Raw genomic sequence first — 21,920 nt, forward strand, 5'->3', positions numbered from 1 at the left:
AACAAGCCATGTGCTCAGCTCCATTTCCGTGTTCTTCTGCAAGCCTTGCTCTCAGGTTCTGTCTCTGTCCTCAGCAGATCAGCTGAGGGTGGGACCGAGGCCCCTCACAGGACTGGAGAGCTAGCACATGCTTCTCTCTGTGAGTTACCAGTGCAGGGCTCTGACAGCAAATGTGAAACTCCATACCACATTGCCCTTCCCCTCCCCACCATGGCTGGAAAACTGTACCGCAACAAGTAGAAACACGAGAAGAAGTCTCTGAGTACTCCACGCTGCCCCATTTTATGATCTCATTGCTTTCCTCAGCACAATTGTTCTCACCTCCCAATCTTGTCTTTCAAAAACAAAAATCAGATGGGTAAAAATTAAACCCCTTTTCCTTAAAAAACAAACAAACAAACAAAATGTATCATGTGACTTCCAGCCTTAACACTATCTTTTTAAGTTTGGTTTCCATGGTGGTGGGATGCAACCTTCCATCACCATGACAACCGCTCCTTTTCCAATCCACCATCTGACAGGCAACCCTGAATGCTCACGCAACTCTCTTTCAACCCACCCTTCCCCTGTCAAGAGATGGAAATGCCGTTACACCTGCTCCTAAAGACCTCAAGCCCTGTGAATGGATGACAAGGAAAGCAACATTGAAAACACAATACAGAGGCAGAGGAGTGCTCAGAGGACTTTTCGCCGGCAGGAGCAGTCTAGGTACACTACTACAGAGGTCCATGGACTCAAATTATTCAAGACAAATGACCCTTAGCATTCCTCTTTTGTTGTTAACTATGAAACTACGTCTCATCTCTCACACTTTCTGCATCAAAGAATTCTGCCTGACTTCCAAGACCCTGTCCCCTAATAAATCCACCGAAAGGAAGGAGTGACAAAGGGACAGGGGATAAGTAGAAGTCAGTTCTAGACCCATTTGCACCACATGGTTGCTGGGGAATGGGAAGGTATACTTCTGGGGTGGGGGGGGGAAGAGACCGCTCTGCCCTCCCCTTTCTGTTGCTCGTGCCATTTCAATGACGGTCACCTGGAGAAGTCTTAACAAACTCACTTGTTATGTGTCTGACTGGATCTTGGATTTAAAACAGCTGTCATTCCACACACAGTTTTGGTGATCAAGAGACAAATGACTGAATGAAGAAAAGGTGCACGCTGGAAGTCTTTGATAGAAAACAAATCAGCAGTGGGGAGATTACTTGTTTCGGAAATGAAAATTAGTGTTTTGATGACACTCTGACAAATCCCGGTCCATCAAGAGTTCTGGCAGCAACTTGTACTTTAGAGGAAAAAAGCAAAATAACATGAGCTACAATGAGAAGCCACACCCAAAACTGTACCCTACTTCATAGCATCACTCATTACAGGGCGGGCATCAAATGCTGCTGAAAATGGATCAAGAAAATGAAGAACATTTTGTTAAAAAGATCATAGAGGGTTGCCTGGAGAAATTTTGTTTCCTGTTGAGAGCTCTACAACGGTATCCATGTTCAAAGACACCAGCCAGCCAGGAAACCAGATGAGCACCTGTGGAAGGAACTATGCTCAACTTGCACAGGGAAGACATAAGAGGCAACATAGGTGCTTTCAAACATCCAAAGGCCACCTTGGAACGGAGGGCTCCCATGATTTTTAAGCTATTCTAGAGAGTGAGACACCTCCTCTCCCAAAGGCAGATCTGAGAGAATACAGAAATTTGCCTCTGTCCATAAGAAAACGAATTATTTTGTTAAGAGGCAAATGAAATGCCATGCTAATAAATGCTATCGGTATGAAAGCCCTTGCAAATGCTAGATGGTCAATATTCTCCCTATGACCAATTTGGAATTACTAATTTACATGAGAGATTGTGGAGCATACACGAAAGACACTTGGGGGCATGGAGAGGCCCATCCCAGCATACGACTTACTGTAGGTTTCCTGTTTCTGGGAGATTGTCAAGAGTGTTCAGGAATTTCTCCATTTGATGGGCATTATGCTCAGTCAATCTTTATATACTTAGAGGTTATTTTAACCAGGAGGAATCAAGGTTAGAAAGTCTTCAGTCAGGGACATCAGGGCCTGCTGGGTGACAGTGGCTCTGTCCCTCGGCCTCATTTGTCCAGACCTATCTTCAGGAAGTCTGGAGGAGCCAGAGGTCTGCCTGAAGAAGCCATAGGTGAGTGCTTTTGCCAACACAACACCTCTCAGAAGTAATTACTTTATTATCTTAGGCTGAAATCCAAGGTGCCCAGGGGGCTCCATCTCTCTCACAATAGCCTGCAAGGGAAGCGAGACGAATCCACCAGTGATCAAAATACACACAAAGGAAACAGAGCAGCTGGGCATGGTAGTGCACACTGAAACCCAACGATCCCTTCAGGCTGACGCAATAGCATCTGGACTACAGAAAAAAAGTTATCTCACAAAATATGGAGGACAGAGGAAGAGAGGGAGAAATAAATGAAGAGGGAGGAAGAAGCCTAAATGAATGAGGTAAGTGACCCATCTCTCACTCTAGAAAATAAGTGGCTCTCTGCCCCAACTGAATTACAGAATCACCAGCTGAAAGGAAAATTGGTGTTTCACATGGAAAGCTTCTCTGCAGAGCAATGGAGGTCGTGCAGCAGTGGGGCTCTAAAGAAGATGAGACCAACCAAAGATCCCAGAGTCCAACCCAAACTTGCACCCCAATGACATAGACCAAGATATCCCAGGATTTAACCTATGCCTAAGAGAGCTTTGCCCAAGACAGTGTGGAACAGGGGAAGGAGAATTGTCTACCACACAGAGCTGGTAAGACCACAGCTGTTCTGTGACCCTGCACCAGCCATCTGTGAAGACCAATCAATTAAGTTAAAGCAAGTCTCAAAAACACACTGTAGAGTGACCATCAGACAAATAAGCATTCATTAGTTTTCTAGTCTGTCCCTGAGACCGTATAGGCCTGAAAGATAGTCTCTATAGAGAGCTGGTAAAAGTATATGATAGAAATAAAGAAAAAGAAAAAGAGAAACGGGTCTACTTTACTGAGAACATTGTTCTCAACCGAGCTCCTTTCAGACAGGAGTGTGCAAAGCTTCTAGACAATTCTAATTTCCCTGAATCAGTTCCTTTGCTTTGTTATCTTGAGCTTTGTCCACTGATGTTTATGATGAAAATGAAACCACAGCCTGTGCATCCCATGGTGTCATCTTCTACCCCCAACTGTCACCAGACACATGAGATGCAACAACCTTGTTCACAGAACTTGAGGGGCAGTGACCTCAAAAGCAAATACTTCTATGCATAGCTCTCGCTAAGGAAATGTGATCTTGCCAACACGTCCAGATCCTCTGCGTTTACATAGGCCCATATTCCCCAAACCGGCCCCCTCCCTGTGTTGCCACATCCACCCATTCACTCCACCTCCGGATAAGCCCACGCCCTTCAACTGCTCCTCTATCCACAGACCAGAACAACGCATGCATCTCGGTGCATCCATATGGCTCAGTTATTTCACAAACACTAATTTCCATGCAAATACAATCCAAAGTTAGCAGAATGGAGAGAGAGAGAGTTTTTTAACTTTTTCCTGCCCACCCCCATTACTGCTTCAGAGACTTCTTCAGTCTGGTTTCCAGGAGCTAAATGGTCCATCCAAATCCTACACGCTCACACACATCCATGTCTGGTTCCCACTGGTAGAAGACCCTTCAGGGTTGCAGGACAGATGGCCACACAGAGCTCACTGGGCACACTTCCAAAAGCTCAGAGTGCACCCCCCCCCACACACACACACAGGATTCCAACCTTTCCAGGGGTTTCTTGCACAGTTGACAGAAGCTCCTCCCAACTCTTTTTGCTGGTAAAACACAGAGATCTTGCAAATCTAAGAAACCTAAGAGACAAGGAAGAGTACACTGGAAGTTCTGGTAAGCCCTGAGCATGTGCCAGGTGGCCAAGTTAGGACTGTGTCCCCCAGGGATGCTTCCATCTGCCTCCAATTGGGCCGTCTAAAATATGTGGCTACCAATTTTCTACAAATGAAAACAAAAATGCGGTGTGTTTGGTTAAGGCTGTTAATGGCTTTGAACACCTCCTCTGCTTTAGTCAGCAGCTTGCTGGGAAAATCCTGCTCCATCGTTGCTCCTCAAATTTTTATTTCCTGCAACTTAAATCTGGATGAGTCCTGGGAAAAATATTGGTGTAAAAATCAGTATTTGAAAAACATACAAAAGATGACCAATTTTGATGTAAACGCTTTAAGTTTTATTTAAAAAAAAAAAGTAAACTCAATAATTGTAAGAAAGCGAGAAGAAAAGTTTTATGTAAGTCTAGCTGCAGCAGTTTAAAAAAAAATACACTAACTCTAACCAGGCCTCAAGCTCTCGCTCAGTGGGTCATATTAAGCAAATAAGCTCTCCATACCTTATCTGTTGACTGTGGGATGTGGGGGGAAAAAACTGGGTGTCTCTCTGATGTGGTCATGAAGATGATTTCAACAGGTGCTTCCCGTGGGGAGCACTCAGCACAGCACCCCGGCATCCAGTAGGCATTTAGTAAATGTTAGGGTTTTTTTAATGAACTGTATCATCATTATAGCCCATGTACTAATATCTGACATGTTTGCAGAGGACTTTTATTCGCAGTAGCTGGCGCTGGCCTAGAAACAGTCCTCCCAGGTGAGCCTGGCAGGGGGAAATAAGTTCTGCCTCATAGCTGAGGTGTGAAGCCCCGAGGCTCAGGTAACCACAGAGACCTACACAGAACCGTATCTGGCAAAAGCCCAGTTAGAAATCTGCCAAAAGCCAAGACAAAGCAAGACAATACTGTAAGAAGGGAGAAACTTGGCTGTGGATATTTCGTGCTGATTCATCCATAATTAACTAGATACTAATACCTAAGAGTCATTCACACGTTACTTTGTGCCTACCACTATACTGTGGAGTTTATACATAATGCCTCACACAAACGCTGAGAAAATCCAACACAACGTGCCTTATAGGCTAAATCACCATTTCCACTTGACGTTTGGGGGCTTTGAGATGGAGCAGAGCTAGGCAGGTTGACTCCACGGACAGCTAGGAGGCAGCTAGGAGAAAGCTAGGAGTTGGAATTGAGATTTGATCCAGGAGGCCACGCTCTCAACAATGGTGCGCTCTTCTGCTCTGAACAGGGGACTGGTGGTTCCTAAACTCTAAGACAACATTGTCATCAGCTGGGCCTTGAAGGTCTCCTCAGCTCCTGAGGCTTTTTTTTTTTTTTTTTTAATTATCTAGTAAATAAAATAAAATATTGACTGAGACTCTGAAAACAATACCTTAGGTGGAAAAAGCAAGATACTGCACCCTAGCTTAAATAGACATGAAACAGTCATGAATGTATGCATGGATTCCAGCGAAGCATGTGGCACGGATATCCCCCATGGTATTTTTACAGACAATATAGAGAAGCGTCAGTTGGCTCAAGAGCAGTTCAAAGGATTTGAGAAAAGCTGAGCGGTCCATGAGGACTTATTAAGACAATGAAGATCGGCAGAAGAGAGTCCCTAATTCTAACTATATTTTTATTAATTACTTGGCTCAACTCTCACAGCACTTGCCTATCAATTCTGTAGATGACACAGAGCAGGTAGGGTGTCTCATTCATTAAGCAGCCCTGTCCAGAGACAACAAATGTGTGGCAGACAGCGCCAGCAATGAAGCATTGGAGCCCGTCACCTACAGTCAGGTTCTCTGGGGATGGACTTGGGAAAGTAAATTTAACCTTCTTTGGCCTCAGCTTCCCCACATTTAAGATGCGGAGCTGGAGGGGTCAAGGACACCACAAGAAGACCTACAGAGTAAACTGACCTGAGCCCGTGGGGACTCACAGGGACGAGACCAGTGACCAAAGAGCATGCACGGGCTGGACCTAGACCCCCCTACACATATGTAGCAGATGTGCAACTTGGTCACATGTGGGTCCCCCAACAATAAGAGAAGGAGCTGTCTCTGGCGCTGTTGCCTGTCTTTGGATCCCTTTCCCCTAGCTGGGCTACCTTGTCCGGCCTCAGTGGGAGAGGATGCACTTAGTCCTGCTGAGACTTGAGGTACCAGGTTGGGTTGGTGCCACTTGAGGGCCTCCCCTTCTCTGAGAAGAAGGAGGGGAGAAATGGGAAGAGGGAACATGAGGATGGGACTGGGAGGAGAGGAGGGAGGGGCTGGGATAAGACTGTAAAGTGATTAGATAAACAAATAAAAGGGGAAAAGGTGTTTATAATAATACTTGTGGCTGCTAGTTTGTTTAGATGTAAGAAAGGCTGGAGCCTGGTGGCTATAGACGGATACTGGCTTTCTTTTTCACTTGAAACATCAGAAACAAACTAGGAGATAACAGTACCCTAAACAAACCTGGATCCCAACTATCAAGCTAAAAATCAAACTGAAGATACAGTAGGGGGGAAACTTCTGTCATCTCCTCATGTGAAAAGAACATAAGCTTTTAGTTGATCACAAGCTTAAGGCCATTTCTAAAAAAAAAAAAAAAAAAAAAAAAAAGTTCAAAATCATATTTACTGAAATAAATATGTTTATATTGTTCTATATTCTGGGAATTTAAAAACAATAATAGAAAATGGCCCCTCCCCTTGCAGGTCATCTTTTCAACCAAAATAAAAGTCATGGGGAAGGGTGAGGACAATGTAATAAACAAGGGCCCAATGGAGGAAGTGCTTGGTCGCATTCTTCCAAGAGCAACCAAGGAAGGTGTCAAAAAGAAAATGACCTCTAAGAACCTAGGGGGGCAAATGTAAGGACCCGAAGGCCTAGTCAAAGATAGTGGCCTTTGCTGTCAGTAGACTGGCTAGAACGGGAGCGAGGATGGAAACTGAGACAGTTGCTGCGGGTCCTGAGACACCCTGTTCGCCAAGCCACGGAAGCTCAACTACAAAGTTAATAAACGTTAGGCCCCAGAGGAAACAGATTTCTGCCCCTGCCTCTAGCCATGCTTAGGCATTTAAATATAAATTAACTAAAATCAGATAAAATGTAGGCACACATAGAGTACCCTGTCAGATAATACAAATCAAAACACAACCACCATCACAGAGAGTTCCTCTCTACAATGATGCTGTGCATCACAGGAACAGGAAGTAAACAAGTGGACTGGATCAGCATTTCCTCATAGAGCAGAAACCAAAGGGACTCACAGAGCACATGGGAGCTCCAGAGGGCCATTTTGATGTCTCGTTCTTAAGGGTTTTAAGTAACAGAGAGCGTTTTGTCATTAAGCTTCTGGAGATGGAGAAGGGCTTCTGGTTGAATTCATATTTTCTGGGTAGAATGTGAGATCCCATGCCAGTCTGTCTTGTCAGTCTTGGGCAAACCTTTCTTTGTAGCCCTTTCACACAGGGTTCCTACCATACGAGATTTAAGGTTTGTGGTATGTAGTTAGGAAATACTCTACCTGAGAGCCCAGTATCCCTACAGAAATCTTGGGATATCTTAACAAATTGATATATGAAAAATTAATGAACTGTGAGCTGGAGAGATGGCTCAATGCTTAAGAGCACCATTGTTCTTCCAGAGAACCTAGGTTCAATTCCCAGTACCCACATGGCAGCTCACAACTGTTTGTAACTGCAGTTCAGGGGATCTGATACCTTCACACAGACATACATGCAGGCAAACATCAATGTACTTAAAATTAAAAATATAAATAAATTATTTATAACTAATTGATGTGTAGATGTGGACTATAATTTGTGAAAGCTCAGAATATGATGCATGGTCCATTCAGACTGTTGGAACATAGTGCACTAAACAGTTGATTGACAATATTCAGGAAGCACGTCAGCATGCTATGTATCTCGAGGCCATCAATAGAAATGTCAATTGTCATTACATTATGGATCTCTGGGTGCCAATTAACAAGAGTTTTTGTAGAAATTTTTCAAATAATAAACACTGCATTTTCTTTGACAGTGGGGAAGTCTGCAGTGGGTCATATGGAAATTGGGGCAATTCTGAAGGAAACTGTGAAGTAATACTTGTCTTTTATAACTCCCCAATTCCCATGTAATGACCCCTGACTTTCTCCCAGCAGGCAGTGCTCTTACACTGCCACCACAGTGCCCAGGTCCTGTAGATCCCAGCCACAGCAGTACTAGAGACAGCATAATCACTTTGTTGATGCTTGTTAAATCAATAGCAACATATTTAATTACAAATCATTCAATAAAATAATATGCACTACTCGCCATGTGCCAGCATTGTACTGGGTGCTGCGATTACAACAGATGGACCCATTCCCCTAAAAGCCTGTTCTCAGTCATAAGGCCAAAAAGAATAAGATGAACTAACTCAAAGTTAATAATGTCAAAAAATCAAGAGTCCATTTCTATACCCAAGATCTCACCGTTACTTTGATAGAATGATCTGGAAGCCTCACTGTCTGAGCTCAAAGAATAAATTTCTGTTCACAGCAGAGATTTAGGTTAGCGGATCAGAGACAGATCTAGACTGGGCAATCTCCTTAGCAGTTTTGTTTTACTTTTCAAAAAAGGGTTTCTCTGTGTAGCCCTGGCTATCCTATAACTTGCTCTGTAGACCAGGCTGGTCTTGAACTCAAAGAGCTCAGCTGGCCTCTGCTGCCTAAGGGCTGGGATTAAAGGTATGTGCTAGGACAGCCCAGCTGATTAGCAATTCTTACGATGATGTCTCTAAAGGTATGACAAGGCACAGAGCAAAACTGTACATATGAAGCAGCACCTCTCAACATAGCTTCCAGAAGCAGCAGTGGCAAGAGCTCTTGGAAACCTGTGCTACATAAGAATTCACAGATCCCGTTTCAGACTTACTGAGTCAGTAAGAGTCAGACCCACGAAGCTACATGCTAACAAAGCCACCCAGGTGATTCTGAGGCAAGCTAAAGTTTCAAGACTGAGGCTTTACCAAAACTGGCAGAGTGTACACACCTGACTTCAATGCAAAGGACCCAAATGAGTAATTAGCCCTGGTGCTGATGGAAATCTCCTACTGAAAGAAATGGCGGCTGACAGAATAGTAGCAAACTAGTTCCCAACAGCACACGGCTGGAAATTGCCAGGATGTTAGTAACTGTTGAAAATTCGTTTCATGTTTTTTTTTTTTTTTTTTTTTACTCTGACCAGCCCCATGGGACAACGGTGTGAAAACTGGGGAAACTGACACAGTTTAAAACATTTCAACTCACAGATAAACTAATGAGTCCTATGCACACTTTCCAGAGCTTCCTTTCTGGTCCAGGAGGCCCCTCGCAGCACCCTGTGTCCACTCACGTCGCTGCCCAGAGCACTTCTTTTTTCTAGTCAGCACGTCCTGACTGCGCAGCCGCGTCTCATGTTATTACACCTCCCTGAAGGGCAGAAGGACCGAGGGACAAACCTAAAACACATTTTCCTGCTTCTTCAGAGAGACCGTGCAGACACCACAAAAATGCACCACCAATGGTGGTGGAAAAAACTAAAGCCTCGGGGTCACACAGCTGTGACAGTGGTGGAGAGCAACTCTCCTGGCCCGAAAGGCCACATCTGCCACAGGTACGGCACGGGACCTCTCTCTGACGCCCTACACAAGAGAGGTGCATCCCATGAACCTAAGACTGGCATCTAACCGAATGCTGTGCTCACAAGCCTGGGGTTCAATCTCTGACCCCGTGGGAGGGAGGTTAGGGGAAGGATGACTCCCAAGAAACAGACACTGTTCTTTTAGGGAGACTTTTAAGTCATGTGTTGCTGTTTTCTGTGATGTGGCTTGTCTTCCTTAAGGACATATATTCTAGCTATTCTTTGCTTTCCAGGGATAGGGATAGGAGATTCTTTTGAGTTTATGTCCCCCCCCAAAAAAATGACCAGAGACGGCAAATTGAAGAAACATATTTAGAATACTCCTCGAGTAAAGCTACTTCTCAGCCATTTCCTTGAAAGGAGCTGCACGTACAAAAGAACACTAGATCAGGGGAGCCTCCAACTTTGTGCTATGATGTCTGTCCTTAATGAAGACAGATGCTAGAGACATCACTGGAAAGGCCACATGAGTCCTCTCTGTGCAGGCTTAGAATATGCTAAGGGAAGTGATGTATAGCTCTCATATCACTGGGTCTTTTGTTAAAGGGACTGCTTTAAAAGCCATGTGACTTGACAGTGACAGTAGTAGAGGCAGTGGTAGTGGGACCCTCTACAACACTCCACCCCAATTGCTATCTGAACTCTCATTGGAAATTAAAGTATTTATAGAAGCCCAATTCTCAGATCAGGGGCTTTACATTTATCTGTATGAAAATGCCAAATACTTAGGGATGTAAATAACTCCCCCTTCCCCTTCCCCTTCTTCCTCCTCCTCTTCCTCCTCTTCCTCCTCCTCCTCCTCCTCCTCCTCCTCCTCCTCCTCCTCCTCCTCTTCTTCTTCTTCTTCTTCTTCTTCTTCTTCTTCTTCTTCTTCTTCTTCTTCTTCTTCTTCTTCTTCTTCTTCTTCTTCTTCTTCTTCTTCACCATGGTGTCTAAATCAAAGCCTACCTATTTTTCAAATACCCAAATGCAGCAGGGCTGAATAGGAGCTGTTCATTATTAAAATGGAAAGAAATGGCAAAAGCTGAAAGATTTTCCTCCCAGCTGTTTTTGCCTGTATCACAGCCTCACTATAGAAAACAGAGGACTTAGGGAAAAAGCCGATTTTTGATACTGTCCCTTTACAAAAAAACCATTGTCATATCTAAGCAGAGGCAAATAACCTCCCTTTTCTGAAGATTCTAGGAAAAACCCACACATACAATGAATTATTCACTAAGGCTGAACCTAAAAATGAGAGAGGGAGAAATTTAGAAAGATGAAATGATGGGTAGAAGGCTGGGCTAAAAGAGAAAGTGAAGACCTCTGGCTCCTTGCAGAAGAGTAGTAATTATATTGCATTTAGGTGTGCTCTTTCATGTCTTTGTGGTCAGTGCTAAACAGATCATCAACATGTCCTCTACAGGGCTGGACTGCATGGTGGGTGGTGGTGTCCTATGGGTGCCCTGAGCAGGGGACTATAAAGTTTAACAAGCTGACCATTCGACAGGTAGAGCCAAAGTCTCTCAAGAGCAAAAGTTCTTATACCTTAGCAAATATTGATTCTTTTTGTTGTTGTTGTTGTTGTTGTTGTTGTTGTTGTTGGAGACAGGGCTTCTTTGTGTAGCCTTGGCTGTCCTGGACTTGCTTTGAAGACCAGGCTGGCCTCGAACACACAAAGATTCCCCTGCCTCTGCCTGGCCAGTTCTGAGATTAAAGGCACACACCACATGCCTAGCTCATTTTTGTTTTAAGAGTACAAAGTCTGAAGGAAAAAAATAAAGATGTCCCTATAAAGAATAAAGAAAGAAGCCAGTAAGAAGCACCTGCGTCTTGTACAGTAATGGCTATAAAGATATAAGCAGTATTAGATGAAGCCACCAATTCCAGTCTGGATGTTTTGGGAGGAAGAAGGGCCTGTGCTCTTTATGTTCCTCCTCTTCCTCCTTTAATTCACACTGTGTGCTACACCTATTGAGAGGAAGGCAAGTGCCGGGAAGTAGGTGGGGGAATAATAGCATGTAAACCAATAGACCAAACTATCCCACCCAAGATGTTTTTGTCTTCATCCTGAAGTCATTTCATTCCTGTCAAATTCTTTAATTCCAACACACGTTCAAGGCTGTGTCCCACTTACAGATGGTCCTTACTATCATGGCCAGGCTTCCAGAAGACACATAACCCCCCACCTCATACAAGGAACAGAACAAGGAACCCCAGAAAACAAAGGTCTGTATCCTGCATCTCTTGTGCCGACTGCAGCCATGACATGAATGGCCAATGGAAAATATGAGGGCCCTGCATCTTCTGACTCCAGGATACTATTAAAGGCCTCATCCTTGTTCATGCCCAGTCTCTCCCCAGTCAAGACTCATGACCCGCTGGAGTTACATCAAACTTGAATGACTTCTCAGGCCTGCGCTTTACCATCTCGCAAGGCATGCATATTTAGAGGCAACCAGGGAAGAAGAGTATGTGCCAAAATGGGAGATTTGAGAACTAACACTTTCCCTAATCCTCAGCAAAATCCTCCAGATAAACTTACAATTTACTAGGGGAAATCTGTGTTACACACACGTAGCCTCAGACCCATAGCCAGAGTGCTCTGAGGAGACACTGAAATTGTCCACAAGACACCACGCATGCACAACCACGGGTTCACTATAATGAGCTTTACCAGCTCAAAGGCGGCAAACATATTTGATCTTCCTGCTCTGAACTGTTCATTTCCACATAAAACATACGCTTCCCTGCTGAGATGACCGAATAGGCGAAGGAAACAAATCTCCTACTGCCCGGCTATCAGGTAGCATCTCCAAGTCAGAAAGGCAGACACACCATTTCTTTCTGTCACCTCTGATCTGCAAAAGTGCAAACTATCTCACATAGTTTGTGAGATAGCTCAAGTGCCTACCTCAGAACTGTCCCTGAGCAAAGAACAGTCAGAATGGTAGTGTGTAGCACAGAGGCCAGTGAATAGCTTTCCGAATATCCAATGCCTGGGGGGTGGAAAAGAACACTCTTGTATTAGATGAGCAAGCAAGAAAGAAAGGAATGCCATAAAAATGTGATGTCACATTTTAAATCAGATTAGCATTTTCAAAAAGGCTATGGTATCATCTGCAGAAGAGAGTGCCATGAGAAAATAAAATTATCTCCCTATGCAGATGTAGCTTCTAAGAAAAAGGAAATACATTCAGAGTGGGCTGTTGCCTTTCCACCATCTTTCATACCAAATCTGGGTTATTGTGGACATCGTCCTTCAAATTAGAACTAGCCAACCTCCTATTAAGACTCTCGTGAGGCAGCGGGCCCTATAAGTACAAATCAAATCACACCTTTTACTCAGCTCATCATTTTAGATCAATAAAATTAAAGTACCTGGTGTGTAAGAAAAGCACCTCATCATCCTAGTTCCTCAGTGACCTTCTGTCACCAAAAAGGGGAAAAAGAAAGTATGAAGTTCACAAAGTGTAGTGCATGGCCACCAAAATCTGCATGTGTGTGACTATAGGTCAGTACCAAAGCAGGTCTTAACAACAGTTCCTAACAATTTTCCTGTCGTGAAAATCTGGACCCTACAAAGAACAAAGCAGTTCTTAAGCTGGTCACTATATTCCACCACCAGGCATGCAGGCGATTATTGCTAATCCCCTGGGGAATCTGATTCCTCACCTGTGATGTGGGACCCCGAGTCTGGATGGTGAAGGAGCTCTCAAGCGATACAAAGTAGTCTCCTCGATCTCAGTGAGATGCAAGACTCTAAATGACTTCACCTTGAACTAAGAGTCCCACCCTGCAGGTGTGCAGAAATCCCCAAAGGATTCCACTAATAATAATGGATGCTTATTGGGTAATTAGGTACTGCTCTAGGCACCTGACACATTAACTCATTCCATCCTCCCAGTAACTCTTAACACCCTGATTTTACAGGTAAGAAAACTGAGTCACAGAGTTAACAAAATAACACTTCAAGGTCGTGAGGCTTCTGGAGGAGCTGGGATTTGAACTCAGGCAGCCTAATTAGAGAGCTTTAACGCTAACTGCTGTTCACACTGATTCTCAATAAGACAAAGTAGATATTTGGAGTAGTGGATGTTGAGAGCGGAAGGAAAGGTGAGACTGGGTTAGATGAAGCTTGGGAGAAGGTGCAGAGCCCACAGAGGTGCAGTGCTTCCACATGGTCATCACCAGAGGGAATACATTAGTCAGTTACACTGTACAGCCAGAAGGGGGGAAAGGTCCAACCACATTCCCCTCAACATCTTAGCAGATGTTCTCCGAACAGGTTACAATAGCCTACAGGCTGTAGAGCTACTGTAAACTGTCTAAGTATGAAGAGAGCAAAGATGACTGGGGCCGGAGTTGTGGCCAAGGCACTGAGCATGACAGTGGAATCCGTTCCCTCCTAACTCTCTCCTTAGTCCATTTTGGCCAATGCGGGGAGAGGGGAGGCATAAAGCCCAACAGCACCTTCCTCTCACAATGCCTGGTGGAAACCGGGAGAAGAGGCAAAAAGGCTTTGGTGTAGGCAACGTGCACCACGTCCCAGCCCAGCCGGAAGTACACGATGTGCCGCACCAGGTGACTAGGAAGCCCTGGGCGAGCGAGGGAGTTCTGGCGGCGCTGTCCTAGGTGCCAAGGATGGCTGCTGCCACACTTCGCTATCCACAGGACAGAAAGGCTGCTTTGTCTACTGCAGGCAAATGGGGAGGGGACTGTCGGGGGGGGGGGGGAGGAAATGTCCTAAGAGGGTCACAGCAAAGTGGCACCTGGCGGGTGGGAAATCTAAAAGAACTGTAGGAGGCAGGCGAAGGAGAGGACCTTTACTGAGAGATCAGTAGAGCACTGCTCTGAGGAGTTATTTGCAGCTGCAGCAGCATGCAACACAATGCAATCTGTCTGCTTTGTGCAGCTCACTGACAGGCATGACTGCAAGGACCAGACCTCCCCCCTTCCCCCCACCCAAAGCCCCCATCTACATAGTTCAACCCAAGCACTCTATGGCCCGGATCATTCTGTGGGGGTGGGAGGGGGAGGTGAGAACTGGAGAACTAAAACCCAGCCGGGGGTGGGAGTGGGGGGTGGCTGTGGGAGGATGTGAACAGCAGCAGGAAGCATCACTCTGAGAGATGCTCCTTCATTTCTAATGAGGTGCTGCCTAGAAGCACCATGAGCCAGCCAATCCAGAAGCAGCTGAAACAGGGAACTGGGGAAGAGGGAGAGAGAAAAAAAAAAGGAAGGCCAAAAACTAGATGGGTGGTTGGGGGTGGAGGGGTGGTTTGCAGGGAGAGGCCCAGGCCCTGGGGAGAAACAAGCTGCCTTACAGATTACTACTGGAGACCCCCGCCAACCCCCACCCCACCCCCACCACACACACAGCCTCAACTGTCTCCCGGCTGCACACCTGAAAGGAGGGTTAGGGAAGAGGGAGCGATGGGGGGTGGGGGGAAGGAGGAGCTTCCTTTGCAGGTGTAGTCTTCCCAAGAGTTGTACCTCCACAAGCACCAAAGCCCCTGTCTCCAAGGCAACCCCCACATCCCACCCCAAATCATCGGCTTGCCTTCGGTAATCCTCCCCCCCCTCAAAACACCCTACCACCCTCAACTCCAATGGCCCTGTCAGGGATGCAAATTCTTAGTGCAAAGCAGGCAGTAAGATGCCTAATCAGCAGCCTGCATTTGGTGTACTTGGTAAACCGCTCCCCGACCCCGCACAGAAGCTCCTTCTGTGGCCTCTCACCCTGAATCCACCACCTCCAGAGACGACCTGTGCACTCTTTGTGAACAGCAATACCCTTGGCTTTAAAGATAGATTGTTTGCACATCGCTGATGAATTCAGGCCCAGTAGCTCTATTGCCTTCAGGATACTGGGAGAACAGCCAGGTGTGCCAAAAATTCAGAAGCAAGAGTAGCCACCCAGGGCCAAGGGGAGGGGAAACACACCTCCTAGCCTGAAAAGAGAACTCCAACTTTGAGCTACTTGGGCTGGGGGGTGGCCTGATCACCTTCCCTGACAGCCACTCACTTGCTGTGGCACTTAAACTTGGCCTCTAGAGTTAGCTGAGTCCCTGGCCGAAAGCCTGTTTTATAAGCATTCGTTTGTCTACTTGTATGCATGGGTTTGGCTCATGCTCTTTGGAGCTTCTGGGCTGATATATTCCCCTCGCAAAGCCTCAACTTCTCTGCTGGCAGACACTGCAAGTGTCTTCCCAGCTGGTAGGAATGGGGGCAGAGGGACTGGCTTAAGTGGAGGTAAAGAGGGGATTGATTACGAAAGAAAGCCCTGAGATAAACCAGTCCACATGGAATGCAGTTTCTGAAAGGGTTAGAGTTTAGGGGTGGCCGAGAAACAGACAAAGCCCAACCTAGAATGAGGCAGATATATCTCCACACCTGGCACCTAGGTACAGTAGAGATTTCCACAGGGAAAACAAATCCCAAACCAAAAGTCTTACCTTGAAAACCACTAGTGCCCAAACAGGTCTCCAGGGCACCAGGCTTGCCCCTTCGATACAACGAGGTAGGGTGCACTTCAGCAAAGGGGCAAATTTTAGCACCAGGAAGGGATGGGGAATAAATTCCATGCTAGGTGTTCCCCCCTCACCCGATGGAATGCCAAGGGGGAGAGGGAAGCCATGGTGGGCAAGAAAGGATATGGCCAATCGATGAGCTTCTTGGCGTATTTCCTGACAATGTTATCTTCTCCGAAGATGAACAGGGATCTGTTGACGGTGAAACAGTTCTGCCGGACAGGAATGGGATTGTACAAAGCCATAGTCCGCGCCCTCTGCGCTTTCGACTGCTTGTAGGCGGCTGCCGGCCCCGAGGCCGGTACGGGGGTTCCTTGCCGGTTCCTGCTCTGGTCCGAGTCTCCATCGCCTGAGCCCGGCCTGCCAACGACCACTGCCTCCCCGAAGCGAGCCATCCTGAAGTTTAAACAGACAGAAGACACACAAAGGTGATCGCCGAACACCCGCACACAAGAGGCAGAAAAGACACAGCCAGACTCAGAGCTTTATCCACACACAGGCGCAGGGACCTCCGCCTCTGGGGACCCCTGCGGGCTCTTCAGCCCTGCTCTGAACTGTTGAATCTAAAGGCAACCTCTGCGAAGCTCCATTCCTCAAGAAAAAGAAGAAGGGGGGGTGGGGCTTGGGGGTGCTCAGCTTCTAGAGGCAATATTTTCCCCCAAAATGCCAGCGTGGGGTGGTGTTCAGGGACTGGAGAGGGGTGGTGTAGGCTGCTCCACAAGCCAAACAGCTCCTCTTCTGGCACACGCACCACCTGGTTCAGAAAAAGGCAGGCAGCAGCCCGCTAGGTAACAGTTTGTTGATTTATTGGCTGGGGTGAGGGGTAGCGAGGAAGAAGGAAATGAAAACAAAAGAACTTTGAAAGAAAAATGAAAAGGGTGGGAAAAAAAGACGAGGGCCAGCTACGGTGACATGCTTTAGAACGCCAGCCCCTGCGAGTCCATCTAAGAAATTCCACAGCCAAGACTTGGCTCTTTAAATCTGCCAGCAGAGACGCATCCAAAGGTTGGAGAGAGGGGGATGGAGAGGGGAGAGCGGTACAAAGGTTCCTGCGTAAACCGCAATGCCCGAAAAATGAAGATAAGAAGTCGATCCAGCCGGAGAGGGGCAAATGACTTCACATCTTCTGCGTTTCGGGTAGAAGTTGAGCAGCAACCAGAAAGCAGCGAAGCCCAAGTGTCAGCATCCGCCCAGAGCGCTCACCGCCACCGCCGCCGCCTCCCAGGATCAGCATGCAACAGCGATCCGCGGCTGCGCCGGGGAGAGGGTGGGAGAGCGAGCGAGCAAGCGGGCGGGCGGTCGAGCACTCGCAGCGAGGAACAGGTTGCAGTCAGCCTAGCTAGCGCTGCCAGGGAATAGAATTTATCCATGAATCGAACTTCCTCACCAAAGACCAGCTCTTCTTCCTCCCGTCCAGCCTGGTTACAGGGAGCAGAACTGATGCTTAAAGGCTGGGTGAGGAGCACAGCGCAGCAGCAGCGCAGCAAGGTGGCCAATGATCCAGAGGAACGCGGGGGCGGGGCTCTGAGAGTCCAGCGTGGTGTGGCTGGTTTGGCTTACTAGTCATTTGTCTAAAGGTTACCTAGGCAAGTATCCAAGGAAGGAAGAGTCGCCGCCCCCCCGGCCCCCCTCCCGGCCCTCCTCAAGTGATGCAAAAGATAGGCGGGCTGCAGCTGGCAGCGCTTGGAGAAACTGCAACAGATCAAGGACCTGTCCAGAAACGCTCTCCTTGTCCTAGCACAGAAGAGTAGCCAAAGCTGAGCCTTCTTCAATGCCCTGCATAGTGTCCTGCTCGCTGCGCTCTAGTGGAGGGTAGGGACCTTTTACACCCCCTCCCTGGGACCGTGTAGCCTCTGCTTTGCATCTCCTAGGCTTCACCACCACCAGCCGCCAGGATCCCCAGGGCGAAGATAGCACCCTCTTCCTAAACCTACACTTAACACCCTGTAGGCCTCATCCAGAAGAGTGTCTTCTGCTTCTCTGGGACAGCCCCCCCCCCTCGCCACCTCCTCCACCAGTCCCCGCCGCCCCACCCCCAACCCTCTCACCCTGTCTATCCTAAGAGGCCTTACAAGGCTGCCTTCTAGTTTGGACTCCAGCAGTCCTCTATGCCTTACCTCCTGGCAGATGGTCCAGATATTCCAATCCCTAACTGGTGAGCCTGAGCAAACTGCCCTCAAAATAAAGGGGTTCTCCCACCCACCACTGCCTTTTACTTTCAAATAAAAACCATTGACTCTCTCAAACCTACTCCCTCCAGAATAAATAAATAAATAGATAGATAAATAGATAAAGACTGAGTGAGCTGAAGAGGTAGGAAAGGCAGGCTTCAAATCCCAGGGAAAGAAACTCTGTGTTTAGCAACTGAGTCCTTGCCTTCAGAAAACTCCTTAGACAGCTCACCCCGTCCCCTCCCACCATCTCCACTAGCTGGAGCATACTTTCCTCAGTTTCTCCTTGCCTTTGGCTTCAACACATAGCGGTAGCACATCCTCCCTAAGTGGGTAAGGAAAGGGGTGAGGGCAAGGAGTGGCTGACGACATAAGCAAAAAGGCTGAGCGGAAGTCACGGGTGAGCGTGGTGTCGTGGGGCATGAAAGGCAATGTCTCCGTGTGAAATGAAGGGATGAGAGGTGACGTGAAGCCTGGGTGTGAGCTACGTGTACCCCCGCTTGTGTGTGTCTGCGTGGGCGGGGCCATGCGAGCACCAACACTTGGCTATCATGTGAGAATGTCAAGTGTGTCCGTGCTTGTGATGGAAAGGGCTCTGTGTACAAGAAATCCAAAGAAAGGGTCTCAACCCAGGTGCTCCTCGCAGGTGCCGCTACCCTTCGGAACAGCATGTTGACCTTGGGAATCAGCGGAGCCCACTGCAAACCAAATTACTGTTGGAGGTGTGTCAGCTCTACCTGTTATTATGATCTCATTTCGCTGATAAGCGAGTGTAACAGGAAACAGAAGTGAAGGGGGCTGGCCATGAAGTCCCACTAGAGAGTCACCTAGACCAAGTGGCTGTCTCAGAACTCTCTCAATCTCTAAGTCATCTGATTTCCAGAAGATGCATCATCCATGCCACAGATGCCATACAAGTCATTCATTTAACAAATATTTGCACATACATTTCCCACAACAGACCCTATCTTAGACATTGAGGGTTTGATAATGAACCATATGGGTGATAGCATAAATGATATTATCTTTCATAACCTAAGTGAGATTGTGGTGCTTCGCTGGCTCTGCTCTAAATCTCACATTCATGCTGAGACATCACACCTTCCCTCCTTCCTGGTCATGCCTCCTTCGTGGCTATCTGTTAAACAGGTCACACTGGCCTTTTACCTTCCAGGAGTATCTCTGAGAAAGATTTAAGGGCCCCGCACTTGTCTCTTTGGCCACCAAGCAGAGATCTAGTACCGATTCTGTTTTCCTCTTTCTACCATATCCTGAGTTTCATGGGACTGCTGCAATTCTTTAGAGGCCTGGAATAGGCAAGTCAATACGCATGCTAATGCTGGGACCTGGTAGGGCCGAACCCAGCCTTTCTGCTTTCCCAAAGAGCAGGCTTCACAAACAGCTAGGCAGAGCCCATTTGCAGCAATGGCTCTGTCGGGGAGTCAATGAGGATTCTTGGAGAAGCAGCCCAAAGAGAACCAAGGAAAATACTATGGCATCAATTCTTTGGAAAAAGGGCTTGGCTGAAGGGCAGCAACGCTGGAGGAAGGCACATGGCACACTCCTCTCTCTTCATCCCCACCCTGGACACCACAGCTTTTGATGCTTTAAGGCCGACGGGTTTCTCTACGGGCTTCTATACACTCTACTCCTCCACTTTGCAAACTGCCAGGTGGATACAGTTTTAGAGATTAAATCACAGAAGTGATTGATGTGGTTACAATTTACATTATCCCTACAGCTGGCCATCATTGCAGGCCTCTCCAGTCTGCCTAGAAGAACTGGAATTGAGGCGCTGATGTAGCCCACAAAACAACAGGGCTTCCGAAACATGAAGGTGATGATGGGTCAGATCGGATTAAGAGGCAGAGTGTAACGTCTAATGGATCTGACTGTCAGTTTCTGATAACCATGCTGCATAATTGCAAACTGTACATCATCAAGAGAGGAAACAGTGATGCAAAGCCTATGGAAATCTCTGCCCCTTGTCCTCAAGATGAATCTGGCCCACGCATGTCTAAATATTCTGGGCACCACACTAAAGGGAACTATCAAGAGTGACCTGTTCATTGCCATCATGATCCTTGTAAGGGAATCTGGTAAGTGTGGCACCTTCAAGAGCCACAAACGGAAGTGTGGGAAATCAGCAACTGATCAGAACCCTGGAAACCCCTTTCTCAGCCTCAGAGAGCCAGAAGCCTTACTTCCCTGTTGTCAGAGCACCATCTACTGGTCACATGTGAGATTTCACTCTGAGCATAATTACTTAGCCAGTGGTCCCCCACCCCGGCACTAGGCACTGCGCTGGAGAGCCCAGACATCCTTAACAATTGACCTATAGTCACCAGCCCTATGCCACTCCCCTGTGGGCCTTCGCTAAGATCCAAGCCCTCGATTTTGCAGTGCAAGCAGTTTATATTACAGTTCCCAAGAAGTTCAGACCCACACATCGAGCACAAGGTTACCAACATACACGTGTATACACGCTCCCACACACACAGGGTTCAGGGATGGTTTGGATGTAGCAGTCAACTGTTCTGCATGTTTGCCTTCAAACTGCGATCTATAGACTCAGAATTCAACGGGAGCAGAGGAAGCAAGCAAGGAACTTCCCCCAATATTATTGATCACATGCAATTTATTCAATATCCAAGCCCTGATGGATAATTCAACGGTCAGAAAAGATTGAAAAAGACTAACAGGGAGTATGTTCAGCCTCCTGTATAAAAGGAAGGAAGCAGTGCCACCACAGTGTCCCCAGGCCAGGCAGGCCATGGGAGCATGTGCTAAGGCATATGTGTGTGGTAAGAGTCGAAAATCTACCCTACTCATTCATAAAGATTTTTCCAGACATCATAGGCTTTGGGCCATCTTCACATAAGATTTTATCCCACCACTGAGGAATCTGAAAATCTGGGCCTTGGTTAGAGGCATGCACCCCTCACACCAGCCCTGATCTTTACTCTGCCTCACCTTGCCAATTACACTCAGATAGCTTATGCTTAAACTATCAGAGGCCCCTTTGTTCTATTTTTCTCTGATTGAGCTTTTCCAAGAAATAGACTCTTATGCAAAACAGTGCTCTAAGGAACATAATGCAGAGAGGATTTGGGAGTGGGTTCCTAAGAGAAAGTTGGCAGGAGACCATGTGCAAATGCATAGCCGAGCCGAAGAGCAGGACGGCAATGCAGACATCACAGGAGGCTGCTGGCATTCACAGAACCACACAGCCTTGACTCGGGTGAAAAACGTAACTTCACATCCTTACATAATAATGTCCAGGCCTGGAATGAGCACCTCGCAAACCTAGGCTTGAGAACCCCTAGAACACAGATACCTATCAATCAATCAAACAGCTGAAAATGTGCCCAAAGGGATTTTTGAACCCATCCTTTGATGACAACTCAACATCACTTCTGTAACAACAGTGTAAGGGCATCTTTTTGCTTCTTTGCTGCAGGGGCCGTGAGACATATTCTATTTGTTATCTGAAGCTCAGATAAGGAACTTTTCCAATTGCACAGAGCTAGGAAAGAGCAGGCAGGTCTCCTAATAATAAGCCTCAGATTCCTTATGGCAGCGGCCACTATTAATGTATGTCACACAATGTCTTCCTTGCTTAAGAGTTAAGTCATAGACATGATCTTAGTCTTGCAGAAGTAAGGCATGACCTTAAGTTTGAGA

At 46.9% G+C, this 21,920-nt stretch overlaps 1 protein-coding gene across 10 annotated transcripts in view; it reads right to left on the reverse strand.

Moving 5' to 3' along the window:
* Nucleotides 1-21,920, reverse strand: part of Cacna1e (calcium voltage-gated channel subunit alpha1 E) — a 455,810-nt gene that overhangs the window by 283,183 nt on the left and 150,707 nt on the right. For 9 of the 10 annotated variants that reach the window (XM_051147601.1, XM_051147606.1, XM_051147600.1 and 6 more), the window contains one exon: nucleotides 16,192-16,461. In XM_051147601.1, the coding sequence (XP_051003558.1) occupies nucleotides 16,192-16,461 (270 nt within the window). Of the gene's footprint in view, nucleotides 1-16,191; nucleotides 16,462-17,452; nucleotides 17,587-21,920 lie in introns of those variants that run through there. The other variant, XM_051147604.1, reaches the window with a different exon arrangement.

The sequence above is a fragment of the Acomys russatus genome, chromosome 6, assembly GCF_903995435.1.
Source record: "Acomys russatus chromosome 6, mAcoRus1.1, whole genome shotgun sequence".
Taxonomy (NCBI): Eukaryota; Metazoa; Chordata; class Mammalia; order Rodentia; family Muridae; genus Acomys; species Acomys russatus.